The sequence below is a fragment of the Sinocyclocheilus rhinocerous genome, unplaced genomic scaffold (assembly GCF_001515625.1).
Source record: "Sinocyclocheilus rhinocerous isolate Xijiao unplaced genomic scaffold, SAMN03320098_v1.1 scaffold557, whole genome shotgun sequence".
NCBI lineage: Eukaryota > Metazoa > Chordata > Actinopteri > Cypriniformes > Cyprinidae > Sinocyclocheilus > Sinocyclocheilus rhinocerous.
Window position 1 is genome coordinate 750,535 of NW_015633548.1, and position 23,905 is coordinate 774,439.

The window sequence follows — 23,905 nt, forward strand, 5'->3', positions numbered from 1 at the left end:
CACCGTTATTGTTTCCGTGTAAACACCCAAAACAGGAATCTTTGAAAACGGTGACGTCATGCGCGTGCGTAGTACATGTTAGGTATGTAGACATGCGCAGTACGTGTCGATTTTAAAGGCAAGCACAAACAAGCATACACAACAATGGCGGAGTACATGGTAATGTTGTTGCTGCTCAAGAGTTTGCTAATGCTTCTTCAGTAAAGTGTGGATTTACTTCACTAATATTACAACCAACAGCGGAGACACATCATATACAAAATATAATCGTCACTTCCCTACAGGTTTACTAAAAAGGTGACAACGCCAACTACTGGCCTGGCATACGTAATACAGCGTTTTTGGCCGTTTTCGCGTATATGTGTAAACGCGAATCGTTTTGAAAACATTGTCGTGTATACTTGAAACTTTTTAAAAACGCAAAGGAAAAACTTTTCTGTTTTTTGACTACATCGTTGTTGTGTAAACGTAGCCTAAATGCAATTCCTTATGCTATTGTGCTTCATGCCACAAGTAAATTGAAGGAAAAGTTCACTCAAAATAAAAATTCTGTCATTATTTATCCTTGTGTCGTTCCAAACCTTTATGGCTTTCTTTCTTCTGCGGAACACAAAAGAAGATATTTTGAAAAATGTCTCTATGTTGTTTTTGAATGTCACTGTAGAGTCGAAAACTGTTTTAAAAGTTCAAAAATGAGGGTTAGTAAATGACCCATTTAACCTTATACGTTATGAAATGGAAAAAACGACAAAACATTGAGGCTCATTATCATTCTTTTATTGATCAAAACATCTTACCCACTGAAACTGAAGTGAAAGAAACTGGAGTGGGACACTTACTGAAAAAGAAGCATAAAAGACAACAAGCGTTACATTTGTACACCCCTCCAGACATGCCCTAATATGAGCCTTTGGTGCACAAATGCACATCTTTCAGAGAACTGGCTGACTGACAATGGCAACTAATCAATAAACAAGTGAGGCACTTCTGCGTAGGGTCTTATTTCCATGCGCGTGGAGAACTACAAGATGTTCACCTGAGTGAAGACATTCACCAATAACACAGAGGAGGGATTGGTGAGTTGGACTAATGTACGTACTTTCCAAGCATCCTCAAAACCCCTGACATCACAGACATGACAAGGAGTCATCACACAGGCATAAGACTATTGTTCATCTGTCAATATCTGTTTCTTCTCCATGACCCAACCTACACTAATCGATATCTGTGGCCTAGATGAGAGGCCTAATCTCCCCAGTTTCGCATCCCTGCCCCCAACCCCTTAACCTCTGTACTGCACGTATTGTCTCTACTTTCCCAACTGCTTTCACTGTCATTGCACATGTAGGTTGTGTATCACTTATCAACATTTTCTCTTTCTAGTATTTACCAAAATATGTGGACTCTATAAAGATCTGCTTCAAAAGTTTCCACAAAGAAAAATCCCTAATGGGATGTTAGTGTTTCTTTAAATGGATAGCAAATTAGTTTTTGCAGTTTTCTGCTTGTCAGGTTTTGTTTTTTCCTGAGGGAAAGACCCTAATAATCTCACATATCTCCTTTAGAGTTTCAGAAGAAATCTTAATGTGTCATACTGTAGTCAGCTAAGCCTGCAACTAGACTTCAATATTTACTCAAACATTTATCAGCAAATTCCATAATGACCAAAATTATCTAAACTTTGCTATCCATGTTAGTTTTAACTCTATAATTTTACTGTATGGCAACAACTTTCTTGTCCATTTTTATTTCTCTGAAGGAATTCGAGGAGAAATGCCACTCTCATGGCAACTTGTAACTGCTTTATGTTTTGGTGAAATAGTGGCTAACTCATATGAATTCATACAATCTGCTTACAGGTTAATACCTTCATCACTACTTTTTTTTATTTTTTTAATAAAATACACATTTCAAAATGAATCGCATCATACAAATTCATATGAAATCGCCACCTTGTAAAATAGTTTTCTCATGAGATCAGGTTGAATAAAAAAAAACTCTGAACCTCTGACATTTTTCATTTGGTTGATATGTCCCTAAAATAGTGCCATCTGCAGTGTCACTCATACTCCACCCAATTCTATCTTGGACAGGCACCCTAAAACCTGTTTCCATCCTGCGTCAGAGAAACTCCCTGCACCTGCTCCACCCAAGAGAGCAGTGTAGACGTTAAGGGCAGGGTAGTTCCACATTCAGGGAAATTTCCACACTCTCAGTTTAGGCTCCACGGCTCTATGAGGGGTTTCACTAAAATATCATCATGACTAATTCCCCTTCAGGCCACCACTTCTCACAGTGATTGACAAGTGAAGCTCCAGGGAATCATTCAATGAATAAACTCTATCCTAAATACTACAAACGTGCAGCGTTTAACTTAAAGGGTGGCCATGACTGGTTGCACCAGAGAAAGGTTAAAGTTGTATTATAACTGGTGGTTAGCTGTGGGAATTTATGGAACATAGAAATGGAATTTCTGGATATTGGGCAAAATAAACTTAAATTCATATCCAAAACCTCTACAAAATATTACATATTTTTACATACATAAACATGAAGGCAGGTGGTCCACAGATTGGCACTCTGAAACATTACTTAATAGATTTTGACTAATCAAATTACAACACAATATCACCTACTAAATGTCTAAACTGATCTATATATATCTCATTAGCTAAAGTCTTTCCATAAAATAGTCAGGCCCCTTGTGTTAAGTCTCTATTCATTAGAATTATTTACTCTATGCTGACATCAATGCAAGTCACTTGCACCTGGACTGCAGGGCCAAGCCTGAATTGGAGCGGCAGCCGCCCTTTAAACCTCCCACTCAACATTCTTTGTGGTTGTGTAATGCCATGGAGATCCAACCATGGCTATAATTACCAACAAACATCAGAATCACTGGAGAGGAGAAACAAGTTGGCACATTCACCTAGACTAGATTTGTGATTATCTTTAAATTTCAAATAATACTGAAAATACTCATACCCAAAATGTATGACAATCTGAAAAATACATATAAGAAATGACATCCATATTCTAAATGCTTGATGCCTGAGTTTCTTCCCTTAAAAAATGACTGGCATTGATGGCATATGAAGAATCTTTAACATCTATGGAACCTTTCCATTGCACAAAAGTTGTGTTCTTTTAAGATCTGTTCCATGCAAGGTTGTTTTGGGAACCCAAAAAGAGTATTGGGGGCAAAAAATAATGAAGCAAAATGCTACAGAGACTGGTGTAAACTAAAGAGAAAAGTGAAACAAATGCGAACAAGGCATCAACACATATTTAATACATGAACATAAAACGCAGAGAGGAACCAAAATCATGACACGTGCTGCAAGAAGAGGAAGAGGTTAGGTTTACGTGTACAAGAACAGCAAACACACAATAGTAAAACAAGACAATGGCCAAAGGCAGGAGAGGTGAGCCTGTCCCTTAGATAAAGTGCAGGAGAATGGACAGCTCTCTGAGGTGGGATGAGACCGTGAGGGTCAGCTCAAAGTCCTGACCCCGTAAGGATTGGATGCCATTTTCCCACGGCGGGAGCTGATCTAATAGGGGCTCGTCAACGACATCTGCCCCAGTTCAGGGAGATTAACTCACCCCCACACCTCGACTCCAGTCCGTCCCCACAGCCCACATGAGTCTCACTCCAGTGGACAGGCCCAACAGCAATGCCTTGAGCCAGCCTACTAATCAATACTAGGATATTCTGTTTTTAGTACACAACACCACAGCAAGTCCAGTCGGGCACCATTGAAATACCACAGAGCCTGTTCACTTTATTTTTCAAACACACCCATTTTTTCAACTGACGTACTGTAATCTGTGTACGTTCGTGAACGGGAGTACTGAAAAAACGCCGAGCGATTTGGAATGAGGAGTTCACAATGAAAGTTGCTGAGCAGGTTCAGTGAACGAAATTGATACAGGACTAGTGCCACGTTTTTATTCTTAGATTGGCACATGTATTCAAATACGTCAGGAATAATCATAACAATCAGAAATAGGGGAAGGTAGACAGTATGAATAATATATATTTAAATATAAAAAAAAAGACCCACAGCAGAAAGAAAGTGAGAAAGCTTTCTGTCTCTAATGCTTTCTAACTCCAAATCCAGCATGCTTGATTGCGGTAGTGTGCAATTATGTTGGTTTGGAAAAAGGGTTAAACAAACAGCTCCAGTGTGGTCATAAGCAGATGAAGTGGGGATATGCCTGCACTTGCTGAGTGGGCACAGTGCTCCACATGACTGAGCGAGCAAGTGAAAAAGAGAGAGAGAAAGGGGCCCACTCTGTGCTGGAAGGGACCTAATGTATTCTGCTATCAGTACAGCTTCAGTCATGTGAGTTTAAATACATTTCTTTCTTTTTTTTTACTGGCAATTGAATATATCAATAGTGTCACTGTGAATGTCAAAAAATAAAAACAAATCTGGTACCCAGCAAACCATTCATATCAGACATATGCAACAAATTCACCACTGCATCTGTCATAGCTGCTTTAATTCATGTTTTTTTTTCCTTTTAAAATTAGGAAGCACGATAACCTGATAGGCCGTCTCCAACACACTACTACTTTCAGGGAGGTCCGTTTAATCTGTTGGAGTTGCACAGGGCTAATCTAAGCACAGCAATGAGGCATGGATCAAACCTATCAGTGAATGTGGGAAAGACAGCAGCTAGTGCATGCACTGAACGGCTCAAGGGAATCAAATGCCCCGGGATGCTGTGCAGCTCATCCCATACTGTAAAACTGTCAGGTGCATCAATATTGTGAAATTCTGTTGCACTCTAAGTGTGACAATGTCATTCAAAAAGATTGTTTCATATTGCTGTGTGCAAAAATCACCAGTGACAGAAGAATTTGAGTTCTTAAAAGTATTCCTTAAATGAAAATCTCTTGCTTGAGAATTTAAGCAAAACTCTAAATGGTTGAGATTAAGATAAGCAGGGTTTAAAATCATTTTAAAAATACAGATAGTGTTTATAATGCAACACGTCCTGACAGTTTTACTGTTGAGATGTTTTAAGTGATTCAAATCAGTGAGTTGATTTGGTTTCGGAAAATGTGAGGTGCTTTGCAGAACGGATAATTATTGAACGTGGATGAACAAGTGATATTTCAGAAACAAGTTAAATCAAGCATCTGAGATAAAAATAAAAAAAACTTGCTCAATTCAAAATTCTCAGTTGGAATATCCATAGAGCTTCTAAAAATGTAAAGGATTATTAAATTAGAGTGAGGTTTTTCAGCCTGATGGAAAACTTTAGGTAACTAGCATTAAGAGCTTTTTTAGCAGTTATTTACAAAAGTATGCCTATCTATGATTTTAGAAATCAATATGTTGATCTACAAAAAAATACATCTATATTTTAATTTTCCAAGAACCATATCCAGCCAAAATGTATCTTTATTAGAAGAGAGTTTTTTTTCTTTTTTGAACCAAAGATGTTGTAAAGACATTTAAGACTCTTTATTTTTATGAACATATGTTAGACAAAACATATAGGCTATTATACATATTATATATTGAGAACTGAGAAATTACATCCTAAATTACATGAGGCAGTCGGTAACAGTATGTGCCTCCTTTTCTTGGCTAACTACAACAAGAAAGGTATGGTAAAAATGGTCGCTTGACACACAGGCAAAAATACAATATTGTGTGATATTCAAATCACTGAATAATGTACAGCAAATATTTAACCTCTGTCTGACCCCCCAAAAAATCGGCCACAACTTAGTAGCTCATAAAGTGAAATAGCAACCAAATAATCCCCGCTTTAATGACTTATGAACATAATTGTCAGAATTTATCAACCGTTTCATCGTCAGGTTTTGACAAACTCAAAGGATTAACGATATTTATAGTTAACCATAGCTAATTATACAAAATAATTCTGAGGAACTGTACCTGGACGACTCAACAAGTGAAAATGCAGGAGGAAATTACAGTTTGTATGCATGACAGTTCATGTGAGTTAAAAAATATTTTGTTCCATTTATGCATTTAGGATTTTGTTTTATTATTTTTTGTGTTGCATATTCTTGCAAAGGAGAGTTGACTCACCAACAGTGAGTAAATCTTATGAAAACAGCGAATTTTGAAACAAGTTTCATTTTTATGATCCGTAGTAGGCTATTATCAGAACTAAACTTACAATATATAGCCTACACCCGTTGATATTTCAGGGAAAAGGGCATCCGGTGTTTGGGCGCGATGCTTTAATTAGTTTCAGTGGTCCAATAGGCCTATATAGAATGATATTTGATTCATTTACAGACCGATTGTATTTTTAGGCATTTGAAAGGCACAAATATATTTGCTGTTTAATGATGTTTAATAACAATCCACGGGTGTTGACATCTGCTTGGTAGCGAGCGTGTCTGAATTCGCTTATTTACTCTTCATTTAACCGATCGCCTCAAATTACCACATTCGGCTTAAAGCGAATTTGAGTTATTCTGTCACTGGTTTTCCGGTAGACATACGATTCAAAGAACCAAACAAGTCACTGAATTAAAAAAAAAAATCATATCTAGCCATGAAGCTTTTTTTTGTAAAACAAATTTATTCATTTAGGAATAGGATGGTCTTGAGTAGAAACGTCAGTTTAAATAAAACTCTCCGTCCCACATAATGGGTTAACCTGATACTGCCATAACATCACAGAAAAGAAGATTCACAAAACAAAAGTGGAACATTTCAACAAGACGTACAATGGTTCACAAGCTTAAAAAAAACAACTCACTATAAATAAAACAAACTTTGCGCTTGCGAACAGCACAGTCTTTCATTTCAATAAAACCTAGTTCATAAATGAACAACAAAAAGACTACACGGATTTGGACAAAACCGACATTCTAAAAAATAAGTGTAAACATTTATGAGTGAACACTCTCCCTCCATTTCGCTTTCTTTTTTGTTTTTGAAATACAGCCTCTTCACGAAGCCACGTGCCTTTTTCATAGAGACAAACTCTGACGGCAAAGTCAGAAGTCCAATATTCTTCTACAGACGTTGATTGCTTTACAGCTTATGATAAAAAGCTCCTCTGCAATACAACTTATTCTGAAGTCCCCGATATGTCGTCATAAAATGCTTTAAAACGGACAACTCATTGAGATTAAAAATAGTTTCTTTTTTTAAAAACGAAATTGAACTTCGATTCTTTTTTGCAAATCAAAACGTTCAAGTATCCGAATTACTTAAGTCTTTTTTAGGAGTCTTTCAAATGTGGGTTAGGGGTAGCGTTCCGTTCACGCCAGTCCCTGCGCTTTGATAGTGCGGGTGAACGCTGTGTAACCGACTGCTCTGTAGGCTGGAGTGGTCGGCGCTGTCTCCTCCGGGGGGCAGGTACATGCTTATCATATCCCTCAGGTCTCCCAAACAAGCACGCTGGGAATGAGAGCTTATGGCCGGAGGAGGAGAGCTGGGTTCCGTCTTGCACACTGAAGCCATGGAGCCCAAACCCATTGCACTGGAAGTTTGCTGCGTGTATGCTGGTGACATGCTGCTGTACGTGGACGCGGCGTTCATGTAGGTCTGGGCCGTGGACATCATGGGGTACTGAAGTCCCGCCATGTCGTACCGGTGCATCTGCTGGATCTGGGGGCTGTTCATGCTGGGATGCTGAGAGTAGGCCAGCTGGTCCTGCATGAGGGAGTACGCGCTGTTCGTCCAGCCGTTCATGTGTGTGTAGTCCATCCGCTGGCCCACTGACACGGCGTTGCTGACAGCGTTGGCACCAGGTGCCAAGAGTCCTCCGGGCAAGGAATACTTGTCTTTCTTCAGCAGGGTCTTGGTCTTCCTGCGGGGACGGTATTTGTAATCCGGGTGCTCCTTCATGTGCATGGCTCGTAAGCGCTTGGCCTCGTCAATGAAGGGTCTCTTCTCGGCGTCAGTCAAAAGTTTCCAGTCAGCACCGAGGCGCTTGCTGATCTCAGAGTTGTGCATTTTGGGATTCTCTTGTGCCATCTTCCTCCGCTGCCCGCGAGACCACACCATGAAAGCATTCATAGGCCGCTTCACCCGGTCCTGGTCGCTGGAGCTGTTGTTTTTGCCGCCCGCCGCCGAGCCCGTGTTGGACTGCGGAAGGGGGCTTTTAATCTCGGTTTCCATCATGTTATACATTCAAACGACTTTGAAGTGGTGCCGCGCACTCAAACGAAAACGCTGAAGTTTAAAGAGCCTCACCAAATAAAGTAGCCTGTAGTCAGTCAAAAGTTCGGAGAGATAATACTCTGGTCAAGTGAGAAGCACCGAACTCTTTCAAAAGTCTCCACACCTGTCCCGTGTGTCTTGCTCTGCTCTGCCACGGAACTCTGCAAAGTTGTGCGCTAAACTCAGCTGTTAATAGAGGCTCGGCCATGTGATTTGGATTGACAGCATAACAATGAGCTCAGCGCCGACCAATCAGAGAGCGCCTCACACTCCGCCATCCAAGCAGTGCGCTGCCTGTGCACTGTGTTTCGGGATGCACTTTAAGTGGGATAAAATAGCTACATTAGGGGCATCTTTGCACTTTTGACAAAAGTAATCACTTTGCAAATATTGTTCTAAAGCGGTCGTTATTCACTGAGAATGTTAGCCGTATACCTACTTTTGCAGTAGGCTACAGATTAGGTTATGGATTTCGAATGTTCCCCCGAAAAATGCAGAAACTGCTTAACGTAATACAACACAAGAAAAATTTGTTGCTTAAAATAAAGGCAAGAATCAGGTTAGATCCTAGTTATTGGAATCAAACTATAAACTTTGTCACTTGCAATGGCACCACAAAGGCACAAAAATAATCGTTAGGCCTAATTAAACAAATATTAAATATATAATTAAATTAAAAGCTTGATTTTTTTTTTTAAAGAGATAGGACAATCTTGCATCCACCAATGCAAAAGCTTGTAGGCTACTTTTTTGCCTCACCATTAATACAGGATTTCAATTATTATTATTAAAATAAGCATGTTTAATTTGTTGCTTAAAATAAAGGCAAGAATCAGGTTAGATCCTAGTTATTGGAATCAAACGATAAACTTTGTCACTTGCAATGGCACCACAAAGGCACAAAAATAATCGTTAGGCCTAATTAAACAAATATTAAATATATAATTAAATTAAAAGCTTGATTTTTTTTTTTAAAGAGATAGGACAATCTTGCATCCACCAATGCAAAAGCTTGTAGGCTACTTTTTTGCCTCACCATTAATACAGGATTTCAATTATTATTATTATTATTATTTTCAAGATAATCTCCTACATAATTAGAATGTGGGAATTAAAGCTCTTAAAACTGACACTGATTAAAAGTACGATTTTAACATCAAGCAAATTATTTACATTCTTTGTCTCATAATTTTTTTTATAACTTTCATTCAACAGCATAATAGCTTGCTATTACACTATAACACTATTACATTATAATTGTGTAAAGACAAACATTCAACAAAAATAGTTGTTTTTAAAAAATACTCTTCGCAGTTTTGTCAAGTGTCCACGACGACCTTGTGAATAGAAAATTAATACAGTAACGCCCCCCTGTGGACCAATACTATATTGTTCTGAAGCAAAAAAAAAATTCTGAGTGACAATATCTACAAACAACTCCTCTAAAAACGACTTTTTAGGACTGCCACGCCAGTGTGGAGTGTAGGCTATGTTAATCATTTAATTTTTATACCACCAGTTACTGTCAACTGCAATCATTCCGCGTCTTATTATGTGATTTACAAATGACTCCAGTCGTAAGACGTGTTTCTGCTGGGAGAGGGTTTCTGTCTCCCGGGGAGAACTTAACACCTTCCAATGGGTCAGAATTAGCACATCGTCCATCGAGAACATCGTCATTTAACACATTCAACGCCACTGAGACTGAACGATTACAGTAGCCTACTGAATATTCACGATGGACTTTTAACACCACACACTAACGACTCGGCCATTTAGACAAGTTTCACCGTGTGTGACCGATTTGTAGGACATGTAGCCTAGGCTACACCAACACGTCTCCGTTATTTACTTTCCAAACTACTCTTAACAAGTGCGAGTGTTGTTACCCGATGTTGTTATTTAGGCCCGAGGTTAATTGTAAAGCAGGGCATAAATTATTCATCATAGGGCAATTTGAAAGAGTGATCTGGTTAGGCTGGTGTAGCTACTAATTAAGCATTATAATATAGAGAAAAAATAATAAATCATTGCCCATATATATGCTACGATTTTATTTTGACAGTATTTTTTCCTATAGCTAGACCTACTAGTCAAGTTAATTTGTAATGTCAAATAAAACACTAACAGTGCCTTTAGGCCTATGTGATTTGTAGGCTAGAAATAATAAAATTTTCACTGACAAATGAAAGATAATTCTACTTTTCAAGGAGAATAAGTAACCATCCCCCAAAACAAAAACGGTGGATCTTTTTTCACGTCGTTTTCACTTTAGGCAAAAAAAATAAAACCGTCATTTGGAACATCATTACATTAATATGAATAGCGGTGCAGCAGCCGTTATGACAACAGTTCTAATTAGAGACTTGTTCCACGAAACCGGTGATTTATCCGAGTGGTTTCAGGAACATATCCTCTTGTAATCTGCTTATGGAAATGTAGGAGACAGCGGGAAAAGGAAAACTCCCAGTTACCCGGAGCTCGGTAATGAGGGCTTCTGTTCTCCAAATTTCCCAATTAACGTGAGCTAAGGCCGAGGACCACCAGGAAAGCCTCCCAGTGTTCAACATCATCGAGCTCCGAGCCACAAGGCTTCCGAAAATCACTCACGTGTGTGATGGCCGAGCAGTGAATTGTCCATGAGTGTAGTAGGCAATAAGCAGCACTGTTCAAATGACCCGAATAGTCTAAAACGGTCACTGTGCAGCAGATAAATACAATAAGGAGGCCATTGTGTGTTAATTAGGCTACCACTCAAAAATAAACGGTAAATGCAAACCTATATTTATCTGTGCCATTGATAAATATCAGTTCGTTACTGACTTAGCCTATGTCACATGTTTGAGCTGTGAAATTTAAGATAGGCTATAAGATTTTTATTAGCTGAACGTTTTAACAACTCATTCTGTCGTGATGAACTATTGAGAGACCAACAATATCCTAACAATAAATCACCACAGGACTTCTATTCTTTATCAGCGTGTAAAGTCCTTTTTTCCGAGCCCGTGGATTCACTTGTTAATTAGCTCAACCTAAACAATTAAATTGGAAGTAAATTATAGCAAAGCGCACGCAGAGTCACAAAAAAGACACTGTTCGACTCTAATAAGGGTATAGCCTAATCAGGTGCTGTACGCGCTCTACAAAGTTTAAATAAGTGAACTTGATAGTCCAATAATCTCGCACGCGACACACCCACTTTAAGAAACAATAGCACGAGCCAAAATTAGGGAAAACTATAATTATTTGAAATTATTTTTATGTAAAGAAGCATTGTTGTATACAGCAATACTTTTTACTATTTGTACTTGATTAAAAAAGTAAAAACACAAGATAAAAGTTATATAAATTATATAAAGAAATAAAAATCCGAATAGAATAGCCTAATACATTTTGGAAAAAGTTTCAAATTAGGAATAATATTAGGCTACATGTATTTTGTCTAACAAAATATGAATAGAATAATACTACGTTAAACTCTAGCCAAAACGAAACAATAATAATAATAATAAATAATATTAATTTAATCATCACCTCACATTTATGAGATCAAATAGGGTAGGCATATGTCGCCGAACCATTAACCATTGCCCCGGAATCCATTTAAACGTCATACCGTGTATGAATTAATAACTTTTTGTTTCAACTCACTGGCTACGAATAAGGCCAGAGTTACCATGGTTAACAGAATGATTTTTCAATTGCAGGCACAATAAAGACCGTCTCATTGGGATTTGCATGATTTTTGAACCGAATATGCAAATGAAGATGCAATTTCAGCACGGTCTGTTATTCCTATTGTATTTCGCTGAATGGTTGCGTCCCCTCTGGTTCTGACACTGGTAAAATAATATTCACTGGTCAATTAAAGAAAAGAGGCTTGAGTTTGACCTTCTTTCAGATGTCACTGCGAACTACTGGAATGATTTCCTGTTTTTTATTGAAAGCATATGAGTTCGGTCTTTAAATTTAAATCAACAGTGCTGTAAAGCTAATTTAGCCTATATGAAAAGGACAATGCTATTTTTTTTAACTTACTTTACTTTAATTTATTTTAGGTATTTTGAGTCACTAATACGTGAAAAGCGTGCTAGTTGTCGATGTCATGTTACGCATTTTTCCTTAGGCTATTTATCTAACGGATTGATTTATTTAAAAAACGTTGATTAATAGGCGCATTTCAATGTTGCAATCGAAACAAACTATATGAATAATAAATATTTAATTATAAACCAGCTTTAAATAGAGAAATATTACAAGACATTGTCCATTCTCAGCAAGTTTGTAAAGTGCGCTTAAGCACTTTTGCTCAGTCACCTGCAGATGATAACCTAGGATAACCGATTGAATAAAAATGGGACTCAATGTCACTAATGCTCGAATACGTCAGAAACATTTATTTTCAGTTAGCCATATAAATTATCCTGATCCATGATCCTGTTTGTCAAAAATAATTATTAAAAAAACTTTCATTTCGCAGTTTACATTTCTCAACGAGTTTCACCTGCAACATGTGATTCCTGTTTTTAATTTAATTTCCCAGCGAATTTAAGACAGATTTTTTTTTATACAGAAAATGAAAAATAGAGCTGAAATCAAGTGGTTTCAGCATTTGACAGTGTAAAAACTGAATCAGATTTCTCACTGAAAATCCATATATCCATTTCTTTGATTTTCTTAAGTCAAATTCCATTACCTGCAGTGAAATGTAGCTACTACAGGTAATTCACTGTTGAAGACTAGAGCATGTGTCTTCCACTGAGGTCCACAGCCTGTTGCTTAACTGTTTTGTCATGTTATCATACAGTCCAAGAAAAGATAAGCACTTTTACCTGAAAAAGAAGAAATTACATATCCATCACACTCTAGATATAAAAGGATATTTTAAAAAAATACCACTGATGCAAATGACATTCTAACCATCTTAAGTGATTTCATTGTCCTGGTTTAGTCCTGTTTGTCACAAAACTAATATTATCAAGTACCTCGCATACAACACAAAACTACCTATTCACACCTAATTGTGGTAAGCTTTCAAGTGAATGTCTTTAGAAGCAAGGCATGCTTGTCTAAAGCATGTGCCCTACATACAAATACATACAGATGTGCTGTATGTATTTATGCCACATATGTATATATTTACAAGGAGTAGGATCATTTTCCCAGTAAGCACACAGTACATAAGAGAAGTATGTTGCAACAGAAGAATAAAGGCACATTTGAGAAGCTCTTTAGCCCAGTGATGAATAGGATTTCTGATCTAATGTAGCATGAAGCTAATGTGCACACATCATCTGCAGGGACATTAAGGCATGCAGCACATGGTCTGAATACACAGTCCATATTTGCTCCCCAATGACAACATTTTTCTACAATATCTTTAACTTTCAGGAGGAAAATTTTAAGCGAAACATTAATAAAACCACATTTAGTACATGATGCGTTAAATGAAAATAGTTTTAACTACATTTATTCTAACCCAGTGAAAGCTAATTTCAATTAAACCGCTGATTTAATTTAGCAGAAAATTACTATAAATACAGTTTTGATTAAACCACTGAGCAAATTCTAACAGCACAAGCAATTGTCTTTGAGATTGGAGGTGTTATTAGCTTCAGCTAAATGTGTCTGTGAAGGAATTTCTCAATGTGTTAAAGCGGTATCTCTGTCTCCTGCACATCAGCAATGTGATAATGTTTATAATGTCTCTAGAATAAGTGTCTGTCAGACAAACGATTAGGGTGTCATGCCTAGAGCTGATTTTTTTCAAAACACGAGACAAGAATAATGAATGAAAGTAAAATGAAAAACTTACATTTAAATTTTTTTTTAAGTTCCATATAAATAAATATCACATCCTGAGCAAAATACACAGAAAGCATTTTGTTAACTCCATGTTGTCTTTTGTCAGTCAGACTTGCAGAAATGGATCAGATTTGCCATCACTGAAATGTCATCATTGGCTAATTACAGACCTCATTATTTCCCATGTATCTTTTGAATCATTTCCATGTACTACAGTTTCTCCAAAACAATAGAAACTTTCTCTTTTTTTTGTTTAGCAGAGAATGCTGAGTTGTCTGATTTTGCTTTGCACCAAATGTGGCAAGCAGATGGCTTTTGTTTTAAACATAATTAGGATCCCACTAATCTGGTGCCTTTTAAGAATGAAACAGTCGCTTCGTCAGACCTTCATTAGTTAAGATAATATTGTGAAAATGCACAATTAATTTGCAGGGTATATCTTTAATTAATTAAATACACCCAATTTTAATTAATGATTAATGCCACAAAGTTGTTATCTCTAAATTATTCGAAAATTAATACGTAACGATAATACTTTCTGCATTATTAGCGAGAACTGAGGTTTTGGCTGTGGCAAAATCCTGAAGAACTAATTACGCCGGGTAATTTATTAAATCTGGAGGAAAGAAACAAACAAGTATAAATTGATATATTAATCATGGGCTTCATTACGTTAATCTGCGAGTGATTTGAGGTGAAAATGACGAATCTCTGTTGAGCGCCGAGCACTTGATAATGGAGATACTGGCCATAAATTTACCCTACATAAAGGCCTCATTAAAAGAAGCATAATTTAATTAAGAGTTAGCCATCGCCCTCCAAATGCATTAATTACCTTGGGTATGATGAGATGAGTTTTGGGATTACTGATGATTTCATTACGGCCAGTGTTGCTGCTACTGTGGCAGGGACCTGCTGTTGTTGATAGGATAATGGATTGGGTGCCTGGGGATGAATCTGTTCACCTTGGCAGAGAGAGACACAGAGGAGACACACCGGACCCTCATAAGTGGACACTACATAGTGCACTGCCCCAAATGTTTACAATGATTGCTTCTCCTTAAAAATAACCTCCTAGGTTTAGTCCACCGACATCTTTATGCTTATTAAACTCGTTACTTTAGTTGTTCTGTCAATACAGTTTGACCCGTCAGGGAGGAAAGTCCTGATGGACCAAGTTATTTCGTAATCTGAACAGTACTTAAAATGACCCACTTAAAGGTCCTTCGGGAGCAAATGTGCATTACTGCCTGACTATTTTTATCATGTATTCTCGTTTGTCACTAATATGGCAGTTTGCCAACCTGCACACAAACACCCTCTTTCTTCCGCTCTCTCGCTTTCTGCTGGGGTGAGAAGGGCGCAGTAGGGCTGACAGCTCAAAGCCCTGGAAACTGACATGTCAATGGCAGATACAAGCTGTTGCGGTTGCACTGGCGGGGACACTTTGCAGACGCTAACTGCTTCCTCTCTGTGACAGCCTGACAAAGACATTCGACTACCTTTCAGAGCTACGTATAGACTGTATGTGGCACAGACAGAGCACTGCTCCATATCTTTAGGGACTTGTGCCATCTTTTTGTCAATAAAACCTTTTTTGGTCCAAATTTGTTATATGTTAATAAATATATATATATATATTTTTTTTTTTTTCAAATATGCCAACAAATTAGGCAAGAAATGAACCTGTAATCTCAGGTTAGAATCTTGCAGAATATTAGAACATTGGAAGTCTTTCAATCTGAACACTCAAGACTGATGATTAAATAAGGAAACGGTTATGAATACTCTTTAGGGAGTACTATCAACCAATAATTAATTCATGATGCAGAACTGATGCAGAATGACTGCTTTAACAAATGATGACTTAACAGAATGACAGCCCATGACTTAATTTGACACTGATGAACAACAGGAAGTCTCACAAACAACTTAATGTTTTGTGTCAAAAGTAAAATCCTAAAAACGGTTCAGTCTGTGTAGCCTCTGGACTGAAGTGTAATGCTAATAAAATCCACCCACCCCCCTCCCCTCTGCGTCTTTAGGGTCCTGCAGACTGTTTAGCTGGAGAGAGCCGGGTAAGACTATCAAATCGTGCCGCTTTGAGTTGAGACAACAGAGAGAAGGGCAGGCGAGCGGCAGTCTTCCACTCCACAGCAGCGCCGAGCCGAGCCCTCCCTGCACTGGGAGCCATCGCATTCAGCCAAGATTGCTTCATACAAAAGTTGACAATGCCCCAGTGAAAGCTATTGTTGATATTCAACATTTTTTAAATAGCTGAGCAGAATGGACAACATGGCAGACAACAAAACTTGGTAGGGAAACTGACCTGGAGCTCCTGAAAACACCACATCATATGACAGAGAAGCAACTGAGAGAATCTGAAATAAAACAAAACAGAATGTTACTTTTGAAGCTTAGACAAGATGCCCAGTGCTCACGGTTACAGCAGGACTGGAGTTTGTTAAAAGGGTAAAAATCTTGGTATTATATATAATAAAGACAATATAATATAATATAATATAATATAATATAATAATTATTGAAAGGGGGGGGTGTCATTTGGCAAAGGATAAATTGAACAGGCCAAATCAAAGCAATGCAAACATGTTCCTAAATTACCATATAAATGATGACCTTTCTGTGCTCATCCATTTCAGCCTTTAATTGTTGTTCTGATTGTCTTGATGGCTCCTGACAGTAAGTGGTGTTTTATTTCCATCTTTGTCAAAATGTCAGGCACAGATTAATAAAGACATTTAACACAGCCCTCGACGCCCATCTGTTAATATGCAACCTGGGGCAAATGAAGCCTTACATAAACATAGAGGGAAATCTTATAGGTTAATTTGATTTCATAATTAGATATGTATATGTGAGGTAAAGAATTTCTGTTGTATTTATGTTCTCTACGCAAAGTGGCATAATTCAGCTTCCCAGAGGAATAATGACTATTTCATTAAGAAAAGGTGAGAATCACTGCTACTGTGACCCAGCCCGTAGCCCCATCTAAAGGCCATCATCACATTCACACCCCACCGACCACAGACGGCTGTTATCCACATCATTACCATACATGCCACAGGGGGCAGCTTTGTTTCACTAAAATTACATTGTTACACTATATCAAAACATGGAGTTTAACTGCTGCCACTTATTATTCATTTGTTTTCCAGTAATTATGACTCAAGAATTATGAATCAAGACTTTTAAAGGAACTTAATTTGGACTGCTGTGAGGTGTGCTCTGCATCTGGTCTGTGTGACTTCCCAGGGTTTAAAGTATGGGATTAGTCACCCGGAAAACTGTCCATCTGAGCAGGAGGAGGCCACTGGAATTGTGTAATTATATTGATCAGGGACAAATTACAGCTTTGACAGCAGAGGCCGGCCCGGTCTGATCTTACAGGTGTGTAGGGGAAGAGAGAGCAAGCTGCAGGGAGAAACAGAGATCTTCCTGGAAATCTACGTCAGTGGCACTCATCTCAAACCATTACCTGCCATCAAAGTGCTAATTTTACTCTGCACATTACACCCAATCCTACTCGTCCAACCCCCTCCACGCTGGGCTGGATGGAGAAGCCTGGTGGGAAGAAACATTCAATCTGCTGGCCGCCTCATTCAGGCCAAATTGTCAAATGATGTATCTCCACCTCTAAAGTTTCAGGAAGTGAAAGGTGGCACCGGCCCTGGGCTTAGCCGAGGACTGAAAGCAGTTGAGGGAGGAATAGGGAAAGAGAATAAAATCCCCAGCATCCATATTTTGTGCAAGTCTACACAAGGAATATCAGATATCATGAATTAATAATTCATACATTTCATATCTTTGGAGTAATTGTGCCACAATTTGCACATGTCTATATTTTGCACCTGTCTTTATTTTGCAACCTGAACTAAACTTGCCTTGTGATAGAAAAGGTCAATTATCTGATATTTTAAGACACTTAGACCTTGACACAGTCATGAGGCTCTGCAGAGACTGTTGTCACTATATTTCCTGCATCATGACATTTTTGTTACTGTATGTTTTTCCCTGTATGACTTGGATGCTGAATTTTGTGGACAACATTTTCAATAACTGTTTTATTTAAAAAATACTTTGTGCTCCTGTTTAAGAGTGAATATATGAAGCAAAATATGAAACAAAAGGCAACCGTTTTACTCAACGGATCATGTGCAACCATATGAAGCCGCTGGAACACAGCACAGCGCAGAAATGTGCGTACAAACACAAGCACACATGTGCGAAACAAAAGCGAACTCTTCATGGCCAAGGCATACAGCGAATATGCAGAAATATTGTACTCAACGTAACCCCCCTTCCCACCCCACACCCGGAAAGAGGGGTGCTCTCTGTGCTAATTAAGTGCTAATGGTTGTGGCCCTGCAGAGAATACTAATTAGGATGTCTATTCTTCTTTTGGGTGAGCATGTACTTCAACACGGCCTAATGAGGGGAGGCAGGTATGTGTGTGCTGTGTGCTGGGTTAATGGGGGGTCCACTCTCAGGTCTCAGGGCTGTGGGCTGAAGAGGGGGGCGTTTCCTGTGCCTTGGCCTCTCTCACACAGAACCACACACACACACACAATGAAAGGAAGAAACTCAATCAAGATTCCTAGTATATCTACACTCTCCAACTCACTCGGGGCTCTCTAGCCTTATCTATACTATATTCTATTCGTATTTTCAAATATAACCATCACATCGTAAAGGGATAGTTCACCCAAAAATGAAAACTGTTATCATTTACCTCATGTCGTCCCAAATCTGTATGACTTTACTCCATGGAATATAAAACAATAGTTTTTGTCCATGCAGTTGAAGTCAGTGGGGGTCAAAATGACAATGTACCAATTTGGCTTTCAAAATATCTTCTTTAAGGTGAACTGCACCTTTAAGGCCTAAAGTTGACCTGAACATAACAGTAAGTACACCATCTAAACGTTTCCACTGACAGGAGGACACAAAAATTACATTGATGAACATAAAACACATTGATTAATCGTCCTCTAGTCAGTAGTGACAGGAAATGTCGCAAAGTAACTGTACAAAGTTCACGGAGTTTGCTCTTTGGAGTTCTACATGTTCTGAAGAATACATCTCAGAAGGCATAAGTTAAATGAGTGACGCAATGTATTTTAACATCTCAATACATTTTAACAAGGTACAGTTCCACACTCCGCACCTCTTGTGCGAAAGAATTAATGAATGTAAGCAATTCAGTGACAACTCACTTCTCAGGGCATTCAGACTGAATAACTCGAGTTCTCAGAGAGCCATGAAAGCTGTCACTTAAAAAGTGCTTGCCGTTGAGAAAACGATTCCCGTCAGCCAAAACTTCCTGTTTATTTACAGGCAATGACTAGATCAAAATAAATAAATAAATAAACACACATTGTGCCGAGCAGAGAGACAGCGGCGAATCTGATGGCAGTGTAGTGAAGGTGGGAATATGAGAGGATGTGCATGCGCGTAAACACGCAGATTGGGGGTGGTATTGGAATTACCTGAGAGAGATAATGGCAATGCATTAGATTAACTCTCCTCCCTTAAATGCGACACATTTAAGTAATCTTGTCCCCCGAAAACATGTCAATGGCTGAAAGGCTGCCTCAGCGCTATCAGGACCCTCTGGTCCCCCACACTGATGCAGCTGGCAAAACGCTACCGTCGACTGTCAAAACCCAGCGCGAGATCTAGTTATAATATAATTGAATTTTCATATCAGAGGAGACCAGAGTTCTAGCAGACAATAGGAGTGCTGAGTCCTCTCTGATATTGGCACAGACCCTTTGCCACGCGCATGAAATCAGTATGTTAATGTTCCCCGGGTTTTCTTTTTTTAAGGGCACTTGTGCCTCCGCAATGTAATACCGATGTGGTTTCAAAAAATTGCAACTATTGATAAGTAGGCAGCTACAAACCCTTAGACCACCCCCTCCCGCTGCCTTCCCCATCCAAGCAAGCAAGCTCCCAGACAGCGCAGCACCCCCATCCCACACCCCTTTATTAAAATTGTAATTTATTTTTCTAAATCAGAATGACAGCTTGCTTTCTTTTCTCTGCAGCAGGCGGTGAATCAAGCTGCTTTAATTACTTTCGTAACTTCGCTGACCCCAGGACTGCGCGCCTTGTGCCGAGAAAATGGGCCGGCGACAAAGCTCTCCCACAGCCGAGGCCGTCTCTGTTCATTTAAAATGCAGGAATTTTTCAAACTCAGGAGTTTCTATGATTTTGTTAACATTTCACCTCCTATCTTTTCCACGTTCTCATCTGACCCTCTCGGACCGGCGTCTCCCAGCCTTCCGCCGACAGCAAAAGCTCGGCGCATACAGAAGTTAAGTTCATTCAAGGAGAGTGAGTGCACTCGTTTTGCTGGCTGCTCTGATGTATACTTACGTGCGTGTATGCCAATTAAGAGACATGTTTATCACTGTCCTCAGTGGTTTGTCGTAGCCCAGGCGGTTGCCCTCACAGCAGAAGAACAGATCTGAGATGCTCAGCAGGAATCAACAATGCACTTGATCTCTCAGCAGCTTCTGACCAACAGAGGTCAGGGTGAACCTGCAGATGAGAAAGACACACAAGTCACATCACAGTTTAAAAATGTCGACTGTGCCGACTGTGCCTGTTTAATCAAGAATATTTCTTGTTCAAAAGTTTCTCAAAAAAAAAAAAAAACAGAAGCCAGATATCTGGTCTCCCGAAACCTGCTCCGCATTAACCCTCCCAAGCTGTTTGTCTTATTAAAGGCTTTAATATGGTGTAATCCCTGCTATCACCCTCACCTCCTGACTGGCACCCCTCTGTTCCAGCCTGCCCGGCGACTGAGAAACCAGGCTAACCCGGTGGGCACGGTCGTGGGCTGACGGTCTGATAATTGAATGAATGATTATCTGTCTCATTAATAGACAATGATACAGAGTGCACGGCCATATATCTGGAATATTAATGAGAAGCTGCAGGGGGCTTGATAAGAAGGAAATAGTGTGGCTGCTGTAATGGGGTTTAAAACAATTTGCCCAGGTCGGGGTGGCCCAGCTGATTTGGGCTGTTTAATCCCCAGTAACCCTTACACACAGCTCCCGGCTCTATATGTGTGATCATCAGCCACCTACAGCCGTGAGCCTCCAGCATCCCTGCTGCACCCGGAGCAGATTGATCAGTATACCTCTGACTGACTGAAGTCTAGGATTTTATTAGCAATTTATCACTCATTACGGAGAAGGCTTATTTATTTATTATTTTATTTTAATTTTTTTTATATAATGTTGTGATATCTTTGAAATACCTGAAGATTTTTTTTATATGCCTTATTTCAATTGTTTAAAAAAGAATCTACATTACATTTATTTATTTCATTTATCAGACACTTTTAAATGAATAAATGCAAATATTATTATAATATAATATATATAATATATTATTTTAATGAATATTTGTTCATATTTTTTATATTCTAAAGGTCTTTTATATCTTGAATCTTTTTAATAAACCCTAATAAATAAAAACATTCTACTATTTTACTTTCACTTTCATCTGTATGTAATTAAGCAGTATTACTAAAATGTTCTATTCAAAGACATTTAAATGTCTGCATCAAAATACATTTTACAAAAGTGATTTTATATACATAGAAAGCACATTAAATGCAAGTGAAGTGTCTACTTTTAAGGTTTCAAATAAGTTTTGGGAGAATAAAATGTCAAAATGTGGGTGAAATAATGTTTCATTGTCATTTAGTGTAACACTTATATTTATGTAAAAATTGAAACAACATACATATTCTGACCTGTACATACTAAAATATATAAAAGAATAAGTGAGCATACTAAATTGTATTGCATTTTCAATGAGCAAAAAAAATTACTGCTGAAAAACTGCCAAAGTGGAATAGTGGCAAAGTTTAAAAATGTGAAATAACAAGTAATTAATATTTCGGGTAAAACTATTTAGTCTTTTATTATGTCATAAATTGATTCTTGTGGTGAATATGCCTGACAAGATTGTTACACGTTATGACATTTTAGTGGGTGTTTTCTGGAAATCAAGGTAAAATTGTATATAAATTTTTTTGCATATAAAAAACTGTTTAATTAAACAGGACACTTCTTCATGTATTAAAAAAATAAAACAAATAAATTCAAAGCTGTATTACACATATTGATTTGATGCTTGAGAACCCTTTTCGTCTTTGACCCTATAACTGTAATTTTATTTGATACTTTGAGTCTTTTAATGTGATACTTTAATTATTTTTCTAAAAAATGTGGAGTAGTAGTAATATTGTGAAATTTATTTCACAATATATGGTTGTTTGGCTCATTGGCTCAAATAATATTCATTTGGTTGAAATGAATATTAAAACAACTACAAAATTGCTCTTATAGACATTCACTGCTTTATCAACTTAGTAATAGGATTAAGAAGTTTCTTGTGAAAATGTTCATGTGGCCAAAATCTGAATTAAGAGGCAAATTAAACATTTATACTGAAGGTCTGCTAAAACACCCATGTGAATCAATATCTACCACCTATTACACTGGAAAGCAATATTTCCCTTTTTAGCATGCAATAATTGTGTTTAGGCCAGTGAAGTACTTTATAATAGGTTTGTCAGAGAGAGAAAGCCCTGTTCCCATGGTGACTATGAAAGCCATTTGCCTCCTTTTCAGCTGGGTAATGAACTTCTTTCCTCTTTATGTCACTCTTCCTCTCCACTCTCAGCATCTCAGTCCTTGTCCACGTCCTTGAAATCATTCGTTTATTCTCGAATGTGACAAACAACAGAACAGAGAGACCATGAAAGTAAAGTCATCATGCATCCCAGGTTGAACAGTTTGCTTGTAAAAAGTACGTCTCAGTAGGTAGAAACAGAATGTCTGTATGACGGGAAAGTACAACCTTAACTCCTCATCTACCTTTATATAAATCAGGTTTAACACTAACATGCAGATTTTGCAAAGATGTATCATGTTTTTTGTTGTTGACTGCATGCATATAAAGCAACATATGTGGAAATGTAAAAAACGAATGTCAATGAACTTACACAATCTTCTACAGAGACGTTGCTGTCATCACACCTTTTTGATGAGCTGCCTGAGGATCAGATGTCACCTTTCTCTAAAAATAAAAATAAAAATAAAACACACTTGAACTGCATATACTGTGTGTGTGTGCATATATTTTGGTGTCTGCATCAAATGATTTCAATGATTTCATATACATAGACAGCATTTCAAATGCAACTTTTGTAAAAAAATAAAAATGTCAAAATATGGGCAAAATAATGTTCTGTTTTCATTCAGTATAACAGATATATATATATATATGTGTGTGTGTGTGTGTGTGTGTGTGTGTGTGTAAAAATTAATAAAAATACTTACTTTAACCTGTACTTATTAAAATATATAAAAGAGAGTAAAAGCAAAAAGTACTTTATTTTAAATAATTTAAAAGTTCTTGCTAACAAATAGGTACAATTTATAGGACATGGTATATAGTGACAAAGTTTGGTAAAGATTAAAATTACAAGATTAAAAAAAAAAAAAAAAAAATCTCACCTAATGATTCTTGTTCTAAATGTGCCTGACAAGATTTTTTGTTATGTGAACTATCGTTACACTGAATGACATTTTAGTGGGTTTCTTTTCTAAATCATGGTAAAAATGTATGATAGTTTTTAATGTACAAGTATTGTGTAAATAATATATAATGTACCTGTATTATAATACTGTAAACCTGTATTATACACATATATATATGTCAACATTTGAAGTGAATCAAAACCTTTCCTAAACCTAAAACCAAAATGCGTTATTGTCTTAGGACAACTTTGATGAACTTTTTTGATCCACTTCAAATGTTGACTACTGCATATAATGTGTGTGTGTGTGTGTGTGTGTATACACACCACACACTTTGTTTTG

At 37.8% G+C, this 23,905-nt stretch overlaps 1 protein-coding gene across 1 annotated transcript; it reads right to left on the reverse strand.

Annotated features, from left to right (window-relative positions):
- Positions 1 to 5,434: 5,434 nt before the first annotated feature.
- On the reverse strand, positions 5,435 to 8,378 carry LOC107744520 (transcription factor Sox-3). The gene has a single exon (XM_016558212.1). It carries the CDS (start codon positions 8,139 to 8,141, stop codon positions 7,239 to 7,241), a length of 903 nt encoding a protein of 300 aa, XP_016413698.1. The 5' UTR covers positions 8,142 to 8,378; the 3' UTR covers positions 5,435 to 7,238.
- Between the last annotated feature and the right edge of the window lie 15,527 nt (positions 8,379 to 23,905).

Bases quoted from the DNA above. Each gene is read 5' to 3' on its own strand.
- LOC107744520 (XM_016558212.1), bottom strand. From the start codon at position 8,141: ATGTATAACATGATGGAAACCGAGATTAAAAGCCCCCTTCCGCAGTCC.